This window comes from Dreissena polymorpha, chromosome 15 (genome assembly GCF_020536995.1).
Source record: "Dreissena polymorpha isolate Duluth1 chromosome 15, UMN_Dpol_1.0, whole genome shotgun sequence".
Taxonomy (NCBI): Eukaryota; Metazoa; Mollusca; class Bivalvia; order Myida; family Dreissenidae; genus Dreissena; species Dreissena polymorpha.
The window spans coordinates 64,067,498-64,088,959 of NC_068369.1; the positions used below are offsets into that span (position 1 = coordinate 64,067,498).

General features: G+C 33.9%; 1 protein-coding gene across 1 annotated transcript in view; it reads right to left on the reverse strand.

Annotated features, from left to right (window-relative positions):
* LOC127859802 (prominin-1-A-like) overlaps nucleotides 1–20,093 on the reverse strand; it is a 43,251-nt gene extending 23,158 nt beyond the window's left edge. The window contains exon 1 of the mRNA XM_052397306.1: nucleotides 19,496–20,093. Coding sequence (XP_052253266.1) covers nucleotides 19,496–19,724 — 229 coding nt within the window. The 5' untranslated portion in view covers nucleotides 19,725–20,093. The remainder of the gene's footprint in view (nucleotides 1–19,495) is intronic.
* Nucleotides 20,094–21,462: the final 1,369 nt, after the last annotated feature.

Below are 21,462 nucleotides of genomic sequence, written 5' to 3' on the forward strand. Positions count from 1 at the left end.
TTTATGTAATGCGCTTATGTTATTGTTAAAAAATTCCGTGTGTACTGCACGGTTATGCTTCGTGCAACTTGATATTTTGTCACCGATTTCAGACGTATCCAATGATTTATTAGTATACCTTAAGATATCGGCACAAACTATGAGACAAACTGTCTTTTATAGAATGAAGATGACTCGAACATACATACCCAGCATAATGTCTTTGACAAAAAGCGCTTATTTTACTTATGTTTTTTATCGTTAATGCCATAAGATTTTGTACGAAACTTTATACAAAATACTGAGTTGAAAAATGTGGAACAAAGATAAAGTCATTTGAAATGTGAACGTTATGAAGCAAATAATATGTAGCATAATGGCTTGCCTTGCAAAAGTTTTGTTGACATGTTGTTTTATCATTTATCACTTGTCACAAGATTGTTAAATTTATAACATTTTTGTGGCTTAAAGAAATCACTACATTAATAAATATATAATTCTTTCATTTGAAATGTCTGTAACATATTTTAAAAATCTTTTTCTTTCAATGCCCCCCCCCCAAAAAAAAAATTCATTTTTAACAGGTTTAGCATAATATTTAATAAGACATTTAATACAAAAGCACAACCAAAAAAAAAAAACGACCAATGGTATGACGGAAGGACCAGAGTACAGGAAAATGGCTGACCTGTAGAGCGAGCAGAAATCCGACTGGCAAAAAAAACACACAGTATTTAAATTTATAATAACCGGGGCCTAAACATATTTTTAATTGCCGAGAGTACCATGAAGTAAAAAAATCCTTCTCAATAATCAGCCAATTAATCTTGTGGTATTGTTTTGATTTCCGGCGAAAACCCTATACGGATGGTATTGACGTATGGGCTTAAAGGCTCGGCCATCACTTGCGAGATAAAGTATATCCAACGTGTAACACAACAGAATAGGAGAGTAGCTTGGTCGATTAGAATGTTAACTTTCCTAAAACTGCATGTTTCCGTGTTCGTATAGCGTTTAAGTTAATTAAATTTAAATTGACAATTTTGTGACGGAATAAGTATGAACTCAGACCTGTTTTTATAAAATTAACAATGACAGCCATTAAGTTCGCTAATGCGTTTCCTTGGTCCGACCATAAATGCAATCCTTATAAATCGTACCGTATATCTTAGCTTAATACATTAATTGTCAACCATGTTTGTTCCTTCAACGATTGATCTGTGTTTAATCTTTTTAGATCTGTTATTTATGACACAACTGTATGCAATAATACGTACTTGGCGGAGATATTCACTTGCTGAGTATTTCCTTTTTTTTAAAGTTAAACCAATCGAAAAAAGATTCAGGTGCTTGCTTTGATTTAAATAACAAGAAACACAATATTTTGAACATAAATGAATTCTTAAACATGTGTTGTATTATTTAGCATTGTAACAACTGCTTACTTAGGCCTTTTCACAGATTTAAACATGTATTGACGCTTGTCATTAAATGCTTTATATTGATAAATTTAAACATTGTACCTACAAATCTCCAGTAAACAATTGAATACAATAAAAAAGGGGGAAAAAGTAAGCTTCAACTGGGCTGAAGCCACTGACCCCTGGAGTCCTGGAGTAATTTTTTTCCCGCTTAGACCCCTTGACCACTCCTGCTCATGCTATGAGCGGATGTATTTTTATTTATAAATGCAATACTCGTAGTTTCACAAAATATAACGACAACAACAGAACTTTTCAAATTATTAAATCGTTTCGCGTTGCAACGCTTTATAATATTAAGATTTTCAAATCGTCAAAAGATGCTTATAATAAATATTTCAGTATGACTATTTCCTCACATATATCATAACTAAATTTAAAATGTGCGAATCTAAAACAACTTTTTTTAATTTTGTCAATTTATCAAAACGTGAAAAGGCCCTTTAAAACATACAATGACATGAACTTGGTACTTCCTGGTTCCATGGCAAACGTTCTCTTGCCTCGATCCCATCAAGCAAATGCTGTTTACGTGATGAATTGATGACTATATATATACAAACAGAGCCCAAAAATCTATGATTCATCTAAATCAAAATCGGTACAACATATTAAAAAATATTATCAGAAATAATAAATTCAGTGCGTTGCAATATTTCTTGTTTGCGGACTACAAAGACCCAAACATGTATCACAGAAGTCGATACAAAATAGTTCTATTATTTTGCGACAGTTGAGGCATGCTGATGCGTTATATCGGTTTCTTAGGCCGCTCGATAAGTTTCAATATAAAACAATTTCAACAAATCAACACAATCTGAAATTAATGTTTGCGCTGTCAGGGCCCGTTCAAAAGATATTTAGACGTGCGGTTTTGAAGAGACTAGACCTAATCACCCAGCAAACTACAGTTGATAAGGATGACCGCCAAAATTGAGATAAATATCTCTTTAATGACAGAAACTTTGGTTCAATTTATTTATAATACTCGATAGAACGCATGCGTGCACTGAACGAAGAAGTCATCAAAGTACTGGCGACGCACAGATCCGCTCGAAACATGAAGTCTACGAAATGTGTAACCTACAAATACTGACACGCTATGCATTTATTTTGTAAATCCAAAACTGTGTTTTATTTTACCTTTGCGATCCATTGTTTACTTAAGGTACGACATGTACATGAAACAACAACGATGTTTGATAAATTTGCTTAAACATGATGAGTTTGTCTGAACATGAAGTGTCAACTATAAAAATGATTACCTGGCCATTATGTACATCGCTATACATAGTCAATAACTACTTCATAAATATGTTGATTATTTTCATTGCGGTTTTTAATAACTTGTCAATCGATCCATAATAAGTAAAAGTGATTCATCTTAAACCTACAATAAGAACTCATTACGACGAATACAAACTCATTTCCCGAATTAAATCTGCCAGTGAATATCGAAACACTTGGAAATTATATACGATGTGTTACTTTCCCTGTGTTGTTAAAGTGATAGTCTTTTAATATTTATAGCGATATATCAAACTCGATAGAGTCGATGAATTCAGATAACAATTCGAAATGGGTATTCTTTTCCTAAAACCTCATGACGCTTTGTTATCCCCCGCCAGAAGCGGAGGGATATTGTTTTGGCGTTGTCCGTCCGTCCGTCCGTCCGTCCATCCGTCCGTCCGTCCGTCCATCCGTCCGTCCGTCCGTCCGGCACTTTTTTGTCCGGAGCCATATCTTGGAAGTACTTTGGCAGATTTCGTTGAAACTTCGTATGAGTATATATATATGCATAAGAGGATGATGCACACCAAATGGCATTGTAACCATCTGTTAAAAACAGAGTGATGGCCCTTTGTATCTTGAAAAAATGCTTTTTACTATAGGCACTTTTGTGTCCGGAGCCATATCTTGTAAGTGCTTTGGCGGATTTCATTGAAACTTGGTATGAGTGTGTATATGCATAAGAGGATGATGCACGCCAAATGGCATTGTACACCATCTGTTAAAAACAGAGTTATGGCCCTTTGTATCTTGAAAAAATGCTTTTTACTATAGGCACTTTTGTGTCCGGAGCCATATCTTGGAAGTGCTTTGGCGGATTTCATTGAAACTTGGTATGAGTATATATCCCCCGCCAGAGGCGGAGGGATATTGTTTTGGCGTTGTCCGGCTGTCCGTCCGGCTGTCCGTACGTCCGTCACTTTTGTGTCCGGAGCCATATCTTGGAAGTGCTTTGGCGTATTTCATTGAAACTTCGTATGAGTATATATATATGCATAAGAGGATGATTCACGTCAAATGGCATTGTACACCATCTGTTAAAACCAGAGTTATGGCCCTTTGTATCTTGAAAAAATGCTTTTTTCTTTAGGCACTTTTGTGTCATGAGCCATATCTTGAAAGTGCTTTGGCGGATTTCATTGAAACTTGGTATGAGTATATATCCCCCGCCAGAGGCCAGAGGCGGAGGGATATTATTCTGGCGTTGTCCGGCTGTCCGTCCGTCCGTCACTTTTGTGTCCGGAGCCATATCTTGGAAGTGCTTTGGCGGATTTCATTGAAACTTGGTATGAGTATATATATGGATAAGAGGATGATGCACGCCAAATGAAATTGTACACCATCTGTAAATAACGGAGTTATGGTCCTTGGTATCTTGAAAAAATGCTTTTTACTATAAGGTTATAGCATCTCCATTAACCCATTCAGCACTAGCGTCGTATAAATGCGTCCAATTTATCTACAGTGGAGTTCCTAGCGTCGTATATAAATGCGTCCAATAATCTACATTCCCATTCAGCCCTAGCGTCGTATAAATGCGTCCAATTTATCTACAGTGGAGTTCCTAGCGTCGTATATAAATGCGTCCAATAATCTACAGTGTGAATTCCTAGCGTCGTAAATATACGACAACTTGGATGTATCTCTGAATGCCTAATTACATAAAAATACGTCTGTTTAATTTGGTATTAAAAATATAGTTATTTATTTGCAATTAGTTTTCCAACGTAAGGAAATTGTTGTAACAAATACTTTCTCAATCTGAAAATTAATTTTGCTTGACGATTTGCACCCATCCTAAAACAAAGCATATGTTGCGGGGGATATCAATTCTACGAATTTGCTTGTTTACACAGGTTTTGTCATCATAGTAGTGCTACAGTACGACATAAAAAACGCCAATATATTTTCTCTGTGAAATTATTTATTTTGCTTCGTCACTACCAAAGCTGTTCACTGCACCCGTGTTGCTTACAAATAAACCTGGCACGTGGACTGTTAATGCGATTTTTCAGCTTTGGTATTTTTGTTGTTTGTTGTTTGGTTGGTTTTTATTAAGCAAAAACATGTTTGCAAATAGGATCAGAACCACATTTTGTAATGGAATTATTAATTAATTTTTTTCGTTTATTTTGTTATAAGTTTAAAATATTGCGATGGTTAGTTTCGTTTTTAAGTCATTTCATCACCGGATACATTACAAATAACTAGTTTTGAAAACATGACATGTAGAACCTTTCTGTTTCATGTAATCATGTAGTAGTTGTACCACTGAAATATAAACGATGCATTGAATTTCATTGAATAATTACCTATCTTGAAGCAAGTCAGTTTTCTTGAGTTTTATATTTCATGTTTCCCACATAACATTAAGTGCTTCTATAAATGGGTTTGCTCGCATGCGATTTTAGTAATTGATGTGAACATAATCATTAAAAAAGCTGACCTCCACATAATGTCGCGGCTCATTGTCGTTTGAACCCAAACAGGTTAGAGTATGTACTTTTCGAAATGTACAATACATAAGATAAAAATTAGAGTGCGCTTCATATGAATGTGTTTTCTAATCTAAAACAACATATTGATCTCTATATAAGTTATGAGATTTAGACATGTGTTAGATTAAATTTGATAATTACAAAGTGTTTTTACGACACGTTATCTATATTGTTTAGCTATAAAAAGAGACCAACTTAATTAATGTTTGTAGCAAATGACGTAAATATTCCAGCGTCATTAGTTAAGTTTTTATAAAATAGTGCTAACAATGAGTAATTCTGTTCAGCATACTTTAACACAGAAACATACGTCCTCCGATGTTCATTGACGGATAAAAATCGTAAAGTGAAGTTTGAAAGGCGTATGCCTTGCAATCCTTCCGACAATTTTATTAAAAGAAGTTAAGGTGGTGTATTGACGGAAAGGGTTTTGTCATAAATTGTTTTTTCCCGTGAATAACCGCCTCATTACAATCAGAAAGAATATAGAGGTGTAATACCCCCGATACACCGACTCAGTTCGAAGTACGTTCTGAAAAATGTGACTAAACGAGCTCGAACTGTGTGAGAACGGAGTGATCGTAGTAGCAACGTGTTACAAACTGTCTTCGAACTTTGTGGACGGCCTGGAACGGGGTCGAAAGGAAGAGGTGTTTCAGAACTTTGAGCCTACTCAAAATTTTCTTCCGATCATCCCGTTCTAAAATTAAGCGTAGTAAAAACGTACTGGAAACGGAATGGACGTACTAAGAACGGAATGGTCGTACTTAGGTCGGGTTAGGAACGTGCCAGAACGTAATGCGATCTGACCGAAAACTACCTGTACGATGCCACACCGATCGAGTCCGTTTCTAGTACGTCCAATACGTTCTCAGACAGACCGCACTACGTCTCAAGTACGATCTTGTTTCGTGTAAATAAATAGAAACTAAAAGATAAGTTCTTACAACGTTTGCAACGCGTTCTATAAGTTGTCAGTAAGTTCTTAGAACGTTCTACTCGATTTAAGGAGTTCGCAGTAGGTTCCAAGTACGTTGTACTCGTGTTATGCAGTTGTTACAACGTTCAAACCGTAAATACAATACGTTCAGACAATGTGCATATAAATAGAAGTCGTTGTCTCAAAATTCATGATTTGTGATTGAAACATGGAATATCTTGGAGCTGTTAATTTTTTAAATGTTGGCTTCGTGCAATTTATGTTAGAAGCCGCACTGCCATTTTTGCGGAATTATTTCTTGGTTGCATAACAAATGTACGTCTGGTCGGCTCAAAGCGTGAAACATAAATAAGAACTGGCAGGAACGTAGTCTGTTTTATAACCGCCGTGCAGAAAGTGGCTGCAATTACGTCCTAAACGTACTAAGAACATAGTAAGTAGGACGGAGTGAGAACTGCCTTTGAACGAGTTACCACTGCACAACGAATAAAGAGGAACTGCGTACGAACGTGAACGAACTGGCTGAGGACGGGCTCGGTCAGACTGGAAACAGTATACCAACGGGGACAATGGGAAAATTGACCCGAAGTAAACTGGATAAAGAGTCTTTAAAGACGGACTGGCAACGGGATAGGACGGAATAGGAACGAGCTGCACGTAGCGCATACTGTGTATGAACGTCATTCAATCATATTGTAGATTTTTTCCTGACCAAACTTACACGTTCAAGCAAGTTCACATCCCGTTCTGCATTTTCTTCAAATCGTGGTCGAACTGTCTAAAGACGTGCTTGGTGTATGGGCTCCTAATTTTAAGAAATATTAAATCGTTAGATTTTACAAGAACGTCAACGAATAACTTTAACGTGAACATGGCTATCTCCTCGTCAAAAACGGGTAGTCATTATTCATTTCAAACAGTACGGCAGAACTCATGACAGATGTAAACTCGTATCATAAACACACTTGCTCTCATATCCTATACACCCGACGCATATTACTGACTAAATACATTATTTGGTAAAAGTATGCTACCGCTTTGCAAAAATGTTCAACTTGACAAAGAATATATAAAAAAAAACAACCAAGAAAAATTAATTGTATGTTGACACCTATTAAATAACGGAATTGGTTTTGATTGATGTTGTGGTTTGTTCTTTCAAACTACCAACAATTCGTACTTGGAACCGATGGTTTCGTCAACTTAAACAGTGAACAACAAATTTATATTTGACACTCATCTTTAAAACATGCGAAAATCGGTCCATGAGCTCTACACTGCATAAACTTATGGTTATTTGTCGACTTTTGCTTATTGATAAATACAAATAACGGTCTATAAAACGATCTTCTTTATTGATTGTCTCATGCAGACGGATCAATTTAGAAATAGCCGGTAAAACATGTGAACACCTAAGACTGTGGTACATCGGTTGCAGCAAAATGAAAGATACATCGAAATACAGGAAAATTGATTCACGAAAGGACTAGAATGCCACATTTTGGCTTTACGACTAAACGCCGAAAAAATGCAGTTTTGAAGGACCATCATCATACCAGAAAATGGCTTCACAGAAAATCAGAACACCCCCAAAACGACTGGACTAAATAACCAGATAAACTTGATTTCGAAAAATGACCAGACGGTATAACCAAAATACCGGAAAATACCTTCACGGGACAACCAAAATAATGAAAATTGGTCAAATGCAAGTCCAGAATATCGGACAATGGTTAGATAGTAGAACCGGATGTGAAAAGACTACAATAGTAAATTTTAACACTGCTGATATCTAAAATAATGCGTCATGGTGTTCGAGTTAAACACGAAATACCCCCGCTAAATTATAAACCAATTATATCTCGTTATGGATTGCGTGGATATTTTGGTGAAGCCCCTTACCGCTCATATTTGTAGATAGATTTAAAGGCTTTGTTGTCATTATCATTTGAACTCACCTGATAAAGAATATCAATAGCGTGCCGTTATAGAAAAGGAAGTTAATTAGTCAATTAATATTTGTCCTAAAGTGTGTGAGTCCTATTAAAGATTGTGAATTTAATATATTTAGGTTGATATTTTTGTAAGATATTACCAGAGTAAAAACAAGAAAAAAAACTAAATGATGCGTATGCATCTTACATTACATTTTCCTCGTCAGGCGGACCATTTGTTTAAGCATGCGTTACAATTTGACTAAGCCCTCCAACGCAACCAGGGTTTGTTTCTGCAACAGTTAGTCCTGGTTCAACTTTCATCGACTTTTTAAGTACGCAATCTCACGAACTCAACAGAGGTCTGCACTCATTGCGTGATTTCTGGCTCCTTCATTACCTCCAGGAAAAGATATAAAGGCGCATGATTGAATACAATAAACTTTATCGAAAATAAAACAGTAAGAAAAAACACGTATTTATTGCAACTCTGGTGTTTTAAGATGTAACCCAATTGACATTAGTTGACATTAGTAACTGCATAAGGTACTTATGAAGACCATAACAGGAACCTCCTCATTCAATCGCAAATATATATAATATAAAGGCTCATTCATTGAACACAGCCTTTATGATTAGCGCTTTTGCATCATCTTGGTACCAATTCTACACAACATACATCGCATAGTTAAACTTAAAAAAAATATTTATGAGATTAATCAAACTGCGTTCCTTGTTGTCTTTTTCAAATCTCAAAACTTAACTTCATCAAACGTGCGATCGGTAAAAATATAAAACATGCACTGACAGCATATTGCATTGCTGATATGAAGTCGTAACATTTTCAATCACGAAATTTGCACTTTCCGAAAAAGCTATTTATGCAATGAGTGATTCGTTCTAAGGAGCGGTCTGTGATCTCGGTGTCAACTTTAATTTCAGTCTTAAACAACTAAGGGTCGTGTTGCTTGGTGACTTGAAGTTTGAGCAAATCATGCATGCAAACGTATGCACGTCGATTCCATAGCCAAATATAAACCCCCGGTTTTGCTTCTCCTAATTCATATTATGACGTTCCTTCGAATCAAAGGGCTATTGATTGTCACATAAAATAGCTTGTTAAAATATTGTGGATTTAGTTATATTTACCTGGCGCTTTTTGCATTTAAATCGTTGCAGAGAGAGCAGAAAAGGCAAGTTCTATTGAGAATGTTTATGTAGGTTGCTATAAACAGGAGCGCAAGCGCTTGCTTCTTTGTGTTTATTTCAGAACATGTCGGGTACTCCAGACACGATACCATTTATTATGACATACTTGGAATAGATAAGTGAAACGGGAAGCAAATTTGAAGTGGCATAATGCATACAAAATACCGTCATAACAACTATGAAAACAATGCCACTGATATTTAGTAAAGGAAAAGTAACTTTTCAAGAATATCTTTGACAATTCTTATTTTACCAAAATTGTTTTTCTTTACTTTTCATAAGACTTTTAAAATTGCAAAATATATGTTAAATACACGTATATAGCAATGTGAAATCTACGTAACAATGAAGATGACTCGTTCATACAAACCCTGCATAATGTCTTTGACAAAAAGCGTTTATTTTACTTAAGTTTTTTATCATTAAATTTATAAGACTTTCTACGTAACCTTAAACAAAAGACTGTCTTGAAACATGTGAAAACAATGATAAAGCAATTTGAAACGCAAATGTTATGAAGTAAATCATATGTAGCATAATGGCTTTGACTAACAAAGCTGTTTTACATATGTTGTTTTAACACTTGTGACAAGAATGTTATATTAATAACATGTTTGGTTGATTAAAAATCACTACATTTAATAAATATGTAATTCTTCCATTTGCAAAATTGCTGTCACTTATTGTAACAAATCTTCTTTTTCTATCAATTTCGAAAAAAAACGCGATAAATTTTTAACATGTTTAGCATAACATTTAATAAGACTTAATACAAATGCACAACCAAAACAAACGACCAATGGTCTGGCGGAAGGACCAGAGTACATGAAAATGGCTGACCCGTAGAGCAGAAATCCGACAGAACACAAACACAATTTAAATTTATTACAACCGGGGCCTAACATGTTTTTAACTTGGCGTGATTTTCCGTGAAGTAACAAGACAACAACCTGCCCAATAATCAGCTATTTTAATTCTAAGGATTGTTTCGATTTTGGGCGCAAACCAATAAGGATAGTATTGACATATGGGCTTAAAGGTTCGGTCATTACTTGCAAGATAAAGTATATCTAAAGTGTGACACAACATAAAAGCGACTAATTTGGTCGATTAGAATGTTTATTTTCCTAAAACTGACTGTTTCCGTGTACGTATAGCTTTTAAGTAAATTAAATTAAAAATGACAATTTTGTGACGGAAATAGTATGAGCTATGACCTTTTTAAATAAAATAAACACTTGTGGACATCTAGATTTAGATTTTGTTAACATTTTTCCGGTCCGACCATATGTTTAATACTTATAAATCGTGCCGTAGCTAAATACATTCAATGTCAACTATGGTTGTTCCTTCAACGATTGGTCTGTGTTTAATCTTTTTAGATCTGTTATTATGACGCAACCGTATGCAATAATATGAACTTGGCGGAGATATTCACTTGCTGAGTAATTCCTGTTGCTTTTTCAAAGTTAAACCCAACGAAAAGACAGGTGCTTGCTTTGATTGAAATAACAATAACTACAGTATTATGAACATAAATCAATTGTTAAATAGGTGTTTTATGACGTAGCATAGTAACAATTGCTTAAACGACATAAACTTTGTACTTCCTGGTTCAATAACAAACGCGCTGTATTATTTTCCTCGATCCCATCAAGCAAATGCCTCGACCTTTATGCATTATACTACAACATAAACATATATAAAACACAAACACAGAATATATGGTTGATCTAAATGCAAACCGGTACATTAATATATTTAAAAGATATTATCAGAAATAGTACATTAATTTTTGCGGACTACAAAGACCAAAGTGTTTTAATCACATTAGTCGATAAAATAATTCAATTATTTTGCGTCAGTTTGTGGCATGCTGATACTTTATATCGGTTGCTTAGGTCGCTCGATAATTTTTAAAGTAAAACAATTTAACAAATAAACACATTCCGAAATTGATGCATGCGCTGTCAGAACCCGTTCAAAAGATATTTAGACGTGTGGTTTTGAAGATACTAGACCTAATCACCCAGCAATCTACAGTTAATAAGGAAAAACAACCAAATTTGAGATACATAAGTCCCTGAAATGTGTAACCTACAAATACTGTCACGCTATGCATTTATTTTGTGAACAAAAAATGTGATTAATTTTAAATTTTCAATTCTTTGTTTACTTAAGGTACAAAACATTATTGAAACACCGACGATGTTTGATACTCTTGCTAAAACAAGATAAATTGTCTGCACATGAAGTGCCAACTATTAAATGATTACCTGGCCATTTCGTATATATAGTATAAGTAAGTATAAGTATAAGTAAGTATAAGTATTTTGATATTTACTGGCAGATTTAATTCGGGAAATGAGTTTGTTGTCGCCGTAATGAGTTCTCGTGGAATGTTTCAAGATGACTCACTTTTACTAATTGTGGATCAATTCGATTAACAAGTTGTAAAAGTCCGCAATGGAATTAATATGTTTTGAATTAGTTATTGACTATGTATATATATATATATATATATATATATATATATATATATATATATATATATATATATATATATATATATATATATATATATATATATATATATATATATATATATATATATATATATATAATGAAAATGAATATACGATGTGTTACTTTCCTTGTGTTATTGAAGTGATAGTCTTTTAAAGGGGCCTTTTCACAGATTTTGGCATTTTTTAACTTATTCATTAAATGCTTTAAATCGATAAATGTAAACATTGGATCGTAAAAGCGCCAGTAAAAAATCAAGAATAAAATTAAAAAAAAGAAAAGAACATTGCCTGGACCAGGTTTCGAACCAGTGACCCCTGGAGTCCTGCCAGAGTCCTGAAGTAAAAACGCTTTAGCCTACTGAGCTATTCCGCCGATTACACTAGTTGATGTATTTTATATGTTATATAAGCAATCTTCGTAGTTTCACAAAATTTAACGACAAAAACAGAACTCTCCAAATTATTCAATCGTTTCGCGTTGCAACGCTTTATAATTTTTAGGTTTTAAAATCGTCAAAAGATGCATATAATGGCTATATTAGACCATGGTAAATGTTCAGTATTACTGTTTCCTCACAAATATCATAACTAAAACGAAAATTTGCGAATCCGAAACAACTTTTTTCAATTTTGTCAATTTACCAAAGCGTGAAAAGATCCCTTTAATATGGATAGCAATATATCCAACTCAAAAGAGTCGATGAATTCAGATAACAATTCGAAATGGGTATTATTTTCCTAAAAACCTCATGACGCTTTGTTTACACAGGTTTTGTCGCCATAATAGTGCTACATAACGAGATAAAGAACGCCAATATATTTGCTCTGTGAAACTTTTTATTTTGCTTCGGCACTACCAAAGTTGTTCGCTGCAACCGTATTGCTTACGAATAATCCTGCCACGTGGACTGTAAATGTGATTTTCAGCTTTAGTATTTTTGTGTTTTTGTTGTTTGTTTGTTGGTTGGTTTTTAGTTAGCAAATACCGGTTTGAAAATAGGATAGGAATAACAATTCGTTATTGAATTATAAAAAAATGAAGATTTTTCGTTTATTGTGTTATAAGGTAAAAATATTGCGATGATTATTTTCGCTTATAAGCTAAATCATCACTGGATACATTACAAACTAATAGTTTAAAAAACAACATTACTTGTAGAAATTTTATGTTTCATGTAACAATGCAGTAGTTGTACCACTGAAATAGAAACAAAGCATTGAATTTCTTGAGTTTTATATTTTGTGTTTTCCCATATAAACACATAAAGTGTTTATGCGGGAAAACATGAAATAATCGACAATTTTATTAAGAGAAGGAATGTAGCTGTGTTGAAGGGTAGAGTTTTGTCCTAAATTGTTGTTTCCCGTAAATATCCGCATCGTTACACTCAGAAAGACTATCGAGGTGTAAGAAAGATTTAGTCCTTGTATTTTACAGAACGTCAACTAACAACTTTACCGTGATCATGTATATTTCATCGTCAAAAACGGGTAGGCATTATTCATTCAAAACAATACGAAAGAACCCACGAAAGATGTAAACTCGTATCATACACACACTTGCCCTCATAACCTCTACAACCAACACATTTTACTGACTAAATGTAATATGTATTCATAAAATTGCATTATATGGTAAAAGTATGTACCGCTTTTCAAAAATTTTCAACTTGACAAAGAACATATATAAACAGCAACCAAATAAAATTAATTGTATGTTCACACCTCTTAAAATCGTGCTTTGTTTTGTTTGATGTTGTGGTTTGGTCTTTCAAACTAACAACAATTCGTACTTGGAACCGATGGTATCGTCAACTTAAACAGTAAACAAAAAATTTATATTTGACACTCATCTCTTAAACATGTGCAAATCGGTCCAGGAGCTCTACACTGAATAAACCATGTTTTACTTATTATTATTGGTTGACTTTGGCTTATTGATAAATAAAAACGGTCTATAAAACGATCTTTTTATTGATTGTCAAAAGAAAACGGATCAATTTCAAAATAGCCGATTTAACATATAAACACTTGAGATTTTGGTACATCGGTTGCAGAAAACTGAAAGATAAATCAAATAACAGGAATATTGTTTCACGAAAGGCAGCAATTTGGCTTTACGCCTAAACGCTGAACAATGCTGAAGGACTAACATCATGGCCTAAAATTGTTTGAAAATGATAGGTAACAAGAATACCCCAAAATGACTTGACTAATGAACCAGAAAAAACTAGATCTCGAAAAATTGCCAGATGTTAAATCCAGAATAACGGAAAATACCTTCACGGGACAACCAACATACTAAAAAATGGCAAAATGTCGGAAAATGGTTGGATTGTAGAACCGGATGCGAAAAGACTACACTCGTCGATTTTAACGTAGCTGCTATCTAAAATAATGCGTCATGGTGTACGAGTTATACACGAAATACACCATGCTAAATTATAAACCAATTATATCTCGTTATGGATTACGTGGATATTTTGGTGAAGACCCTTACCGCTCATGTTTGCAGGTAGATTTGAAAGCTTTGTTGTCATGATGATTTGAACTCACGCGATAAAGAATATCAATTGTGTGACGTTATAGAAAAGGAAGTTAATTAGTCAACTGATATTTTTCCTTAAAGTATAATACATATGAAGTCTGTGTCTCTATCAAAGATTCTGAATGCAAATATGTTTTAGTTGATATTTTTGTGAGATGTTTCAAGAATTAAACAAGAAGAACCTAAATGACGCTAATACGTCTCACATTTTCCTCGTCAATCGAAAAAAATGTTTAATCAATTGTTCTAATTTGCCAAACTCCTCCACCGCAACCAGGGGATGTTCCTGCAACAGTTAGTCCGGGTTTGACTTTTTACGTACGCAGCCTCATAAACTTGGAAGAGGTCTACACTCATTGAGTAACGTCATGTTCCTTTATTACCTCCAGGACAAGACATAAAGGCGCCTGATTGAATACAATTTATCGGAAAAACAGTAAGAAAACAAGATGTGTTTGTGAAACACTATGTCCCCCCCACATATTTGACCTTTGACTTTGAAGGATGACCTTGACCTTGACCTTTTAACACTGAAAATTTGCAGCTCCATGAGATACACATGCATGCCAAACATCAAGTTGCTACCTTCAATATTGCAAAAGTTATGGCTAATGTTAAAGCTTGACGCAAACAAACCAACAGACAGGGCAAAAACAATATGTCCCCCAGTATAGAGTTGGGGACAAAACAACGGATTTATTGCAATTCTGGTGTTTTACGATGTAACCCAAATGACATAAGTCGACACTAGTTACGACACTAATGGAGATCATAACTGGAACCTCCTAATTTTATGACAAATACTCTTTTATAAAGGCTCATTCATTGAACACAGCCTGTATGATTAACGCTTTTGCATGATCGTGTTACCAATACTTCATAACGTACGTAATTGCATAGTTAAACTTACAAAAAATACTCCTGTGATTAATCAAACTTCAATGCGGTATGTGAACATAGTTAGGTATTATCCGATTTAATAAATTGCTGCTCGTTGCTGATTTTTTTACAATTTCAATTTAACTTTGTTAATATCGATGTCGTCGATAAAAATAATTGCATACAAGCTGCGGCAGATTAAGTACATTCTGACAGGTTCCATTGGTAGCTAAGAGAGCGGGGGTTTTAATGTATAACACATTTTAACGAAATAACACATTCCATAATTGTCGTTCGCACTCTCATGGTCCGTTTAAAAGGTATTTAGGAAGGTGATTTGAGAGAGCCTAAAAAACCACTTAGCAATACTTCTGTTGATTAAAATAGACAAACACACACGAATTGAAAGGAGCATTGGTACAATTTATTAAACATGATTTAATGTTATTGTTAGAAGCGCGGCACATATTCGATAATGGGCATGCACTGAACAAGGAAATCAAAGGACTGGTGACACTCAGAGACGGTCGATTTCGTAAACAATATTTTTATTGACATTTTCGCTATATAATTCGAACGTAATAATATCTATTTGGGCAAAATGAGCATGACAGTAAATCAGAAAGGCAAAAGTGGTCCAAATGTCCACATCAATCGATCCATTTGTTCAATTTTTATACACCGTGTGTTATCTTTAAACTTACCCCTCGATTGCAAATGAAAATGTGGGAGAAATAATTATTCCGAGCTTAATATTAAAACCCAGGTCAATTAAGGAAGCAACCTTAAGCACAACAATATAATAAACTTCATGTGTTTATCAAGAATAAAATAAAAAAATAAAAACGAAAAACGATAACATTAAACATTAAAAACAATGGCATGGCGATGATTTATTATGCATTCCATTCTTTACTGCCAAAGTCTCAAGAGGATATCGTACAATGAGCCTTGGGTTTCATGCTAAAAACGTATAGATAGGACACATAAGCTTTAGAAAATACAACACCCAAATTGTTGTATGTCTTATTGAAATTCCAAATTAGATACATGAATATGACGTCATATTCGTAAACGGATAATTGTATTTGGTTTTGAATAAATATTGTCACGAATGTAGTTTTGTTAAATTCAAAACAGTTCAGTCCATCTCCTTTTCTAATATTTGAGGAGCCAAATATAATCGAAATGCATTATTCGAATACATAAAAACAATCAATAGCTAGATATATTGTATAATAAAAAAATAAGATTTTTTTGTACCAAGTCTAATTTGTTTTGTTGCTGATTGTATAAATCAATACTTAAAAGCTTGAAAAGCTTGAACATTTTTATTACTTCTTAAGTGATCCCAACACAGTTAATTTCAATTTGTGAAAAGTAACAAATCGATTAAGGCACCCAAAGACTCACACATGTTGACTGAATGCATGAATGCACACATTTGTTACTGAACAAAATCAAGTGGATTACAAGCTCAAAGAAATCAATTCAACAAGAATATCGAGAGTTCACGTCCTTACAGAAAATGCAAACATGAACACGAAAGGACAATATCGGAGGTGCTTTCATATTTCCTATGAAAGTGAGTGAGGTGATAGTCTAAGCGTTAACAACATTCGCCTTGTATACACATTAATTGATAAAAAGTCTGAAGAACGCCTAAATATTTTAAGTAACCCAGTATGCTTATGAATACATATGTTTTGTCGTTGTAGTAGTCGCAACGCAGGAGATTAATTATACAAATACATTTGCATTGAAAACCCTTGCTATTACGTTCGTCTGTTCACACAGCTTTCCGTTTGGAGGTATACCTGTATATAAATAATAATAAATCTGACATTGGAATTAAAGATGCTATTGTAATGATATCATGTTTCTGGGTTCACATCAACAGAAAGCGTTTTGGACTTATACCCATACAGCGTGTAGTTCTGCAAGTAACGTTCTGGTCTTCTTTTATCATCCAGTAATTAAAAACTACACACACAAAACGAATGATCACTGCAACCAACAACTCATGTCTGGGATGATGAACAAATGAAACGGATTTTAGGGGGTCACAATACACAATTGACCAGTTGCACAATGATCTGCATCCAAATGTTGGTATTGACAACTAGCCTGTTTACGTCGATAATGGGCAAAATCAAACCTTGAGTACCCAGTCGCACTGGTCAATTGTTAAATTTGGCATTAACATATCTTGGCTGAGGTCTGTGCTTTAGTTCTTGGGAGTTACATACAAATGCGATATTGTTCATATGTTAATAATTACTTCTATGGATGGACTTGTTCACATATACCTTTAATGAAGTGCAGTGCATGTTATCGATTTACTATATACAAGTGCTGATTAGTCAAGTTATGGCGCAGCATATTATCATGGGCCCATCTGTAAAAACCCTTAGTTCTTATTGATAAGTAAAATGTTCATATATGCACTTCAGCAGATTGAAACACGTAATATGTGATAGATTTAATTAAAAAACATTATGCTCTGCTAGCATTTGGCGCCACCAATTGTCGTGGGAAGCACTTTAAAACAATACAACTCTTTAGAAGTTGTACTTATTGAAAATAACAATACTCTTTTCGCCACTCAAACCGTTTGCTCACGTATGTGATATGAATATTTAAAAAAAAAACTAACAATTTAAATGCATATTTCCTTATTCAAAATAAATCTCTTGATTAAAAAGCAAGACGACTCGTAACAAAATTATAAGAGGCCAAATAATCAATTTAAACGATAAATCGTTGTCTGTAGCCGATAAAAGAACAATTGAGTTGTTGTATTCTTAAAGGGACCGTCAACCAGATTGACGAAAAAAAAAAGAAAAGTTAAAAAATACCGTGTGTTTTTTTACAATTATTAGTTTATATTGAATAAAATATCACTACTGTTGTATTACATTACTTGAAAAAAGTTCATATTTTCAGTATATTCGGTAATAAAATTTCGCGATGTGAAATCGAAAGTGCATCGCGAAAATATGTGATATAACGATATACACATTATAAATAACGCAAGGTGATTGATCATTTTATATATTAAATATATACAATTCACTACACTAAAAAGTACACTTGCACAATTTGCATTCCTTGGTTTACCACGTGAAGATGATCAATCTACTTGCGCTATTTATATTTAACTGTAGTAACCTGGTGCACATACCCAGTAAAATTGTTTTACCGAATATACATAAAATATGAAAACTTAACAACTTTTTCAAGTAATGTAATATACCAGTCGTGATATTTTAATCAAATTTAACTAATAATTGTAAAAAAATACGGTATTTTAGAACTTTCTTTTTTTCGTCAAACTGGTTTACGGTCCCTTTAATACGTTTTAAATAACAAGGCGAACTTTACAGTTTCGAACGTACTAATTTATGGCAATATTTCAACTGTACTTTTATGGTTTTTCAAAGTATAAATATACATTAATTTAAAATGTGAGAGAACTTTCTTAAATATAACGTCTTTTAGTTTATAATAAAACATTTAATTAAAAAACTATAAGTAACATCATACTTTCTTTTGATTAGAAGGATGTAAATTATTGGCAGATATTAACAAGTATATAACAATTATTTCATGACTTATCTTGGGGGGTGGGTATTCATTGGAAACTCAAAACATATTTATGACAACAGCTTTAAGGTCTATTAATTAATGTGTTTCACGTAGATTTGAGCACAATCAAAACGGCATTTAAGTTTTTTAACGACAATCACGACGTAATGAACCCAAATGTGAAGTACAATAAGTAGAACGATAACAGACGTGAGGATAATGAAGAGCCGGGGTTTATTTTCAGATTTGACATTTATACGTACAGAAAAGTGACATTTAAACATACCATTAAGAAAACCATCAGATAAGATGATGTTATGCGCTACATTTATCTGGGTATTCTGTTAGAAATTAAATTTGAAAATAAGCATTTCAAAATAAAAACGTTTTTCTGTATAATATGCATTCATACAGATATAACATGGAAAATATATACATTTACCGCATCAATCTAAAAGACGTATAAATTTGAATACTTCAAAAAACATTTAAATGAAATGTATTTTATATTATAATATTTATTACGGTGTATCCTATTTTCATGTAACAGAGTTTTCCCCGTTAGTAAAACTTTTCCATTCGAACTTAAAAACAAACAAGAAAAAATATAGCAAACACTACCTTGGATGAAGTTGGTCGGGAATTCGGGAAGAGATGTGTTAATGAAACTCCGGGCGAAATTATTTAGAGGTCCCATTCCGCCGTCGTCATATTCAGTTTCGCCGGCTTTGTACGTGGCGTCCGTTGGAATCGGCTTCAACTGAACGTCCAACGAATCTTGTTTCGACGTTGGCGTCAAAAACGCCAACATAATCAAACTCATAACTGAGAACCATTTTAATAACGTCATTTTAAAAAGAAGGTCAACTGCGCTTAATTGATAAATCAGTCACAAACGAAGATGTGTATGACACAATATTAAAATTATGTACAATTTATCAGCAAGCAATTTCCCTTATGAATAAATGGCTGTTTCACTTGCCGCGTTATTGTAGTGTTTTTTTTTTTGCTGTTGTTAGTTTTACAACATAATTATATGCAAACAAACGTGATTATTTCCTGTATATTGAAAAAGAAAAGAAAAGAACCGTTCTGCTTTCGAGGTTCTTTTGTTGAATATATTTCCGAAAGGAAGTTTAAAACACATTTGGTGACCATGACGACAATCTTATCCACAGAAGGTGAGGTCTCCCATTGACGGGTATCAGTTTTAACGTGCGTGAAAATTGAATATTTTATCAGTCAGTGGCATTCGCCGGATATTCTTTGATAGGCCAACTAAAGGGATAACGTGTGTTTCAGGTGCATACGATTTCTAATGTGTGTTTCCGGTGTCTGCGATTTCCCATAAAGTTAAGACAGTAACTTTAAACGTTAATGGTCCAAATTATAGAGTATCTCTATACATTGTCAAATGTAGTATGTACAATTTACTGCAAACTATTTTATGTGACATGAATTTTTGAAACTTCCGTTGGCAATGAACAGGATATTAACAGGGCCCATATCCTGAAATTATCCACAACCCGATATATCTAGGTTACGTGTAACTAACATATCGACAAATTTGCTACCCAAATTTAATTGTTTTTTTTTCAAAATAAGACATTCGCGAAGTTACCCGTCCGGAACATTTTCATAAAAAAAAGATTTTGTTTGCCAACGAATATATATGATTTTGCAGTATATATTTTATATAAGCGTATTCATGGTAATATAGACATAATTGAATCCGACAAACACTTTCCATATCAGCCTTAGCCTGGCTTAGGAGAATAACTTCAGTATATTTGAATATATGTGTTGTCGATGTGCTATGTATTCAGTCAATGTATTATAAGTTTAGATTGTTTAGTCTTCTAAACATTCGCATATTTAAATTACCGATGATCGTAAAGCTCACATATACTTCCTCTTATTATATTGTATTTTTAAACAATCGTGTTGTTTAAAGCAAGATTTTAAATCAATGTGGCTTTTCAGTTCAATGGACAGAAACATATATGGACTCTACCGTAATCGTAAAGATGGACCATTATTAAGTCTTGCGGTTTTGGATTAGCCGGATATTAACGTTGAAACGATACGACCCGAGATAACTATGCTCCTGTATTTGCCAACCACTCGAAGGCAGCCATGGAACGGACCGATAATGATGTCATACGGCGAGGTCCTGTATTAGGCCCCTTATCACAAACATGCATGCAGTAGGATTACCGTGAAACTAGTTTATCGATACATGAGTCTCTATTATTTAAACAATTTAAATCCACGGTTTCAGTCACGGAAAACTAAACGGTACACTATATGTGGTATCAGGACGATTACGTACGGGTTTATACGACAAGTTAATATGTTCAGTTGACGTGTGGTTAGTATATGCATTGAAATTGTTTGTATGTGTCAATAACGTTAACGCCAATTACGAAATACGCGTAAATCACTCACACGTATAATTTTGCGTACTTAAACGTATAAGCTGATATAGACATGTGTACGTATTAAACCCGTTGATGTGTCATTGACGATTATTTAATGACCATAGTTAAAAATGCTTATGATAAAATTATACTCTAAATAAAGATGTT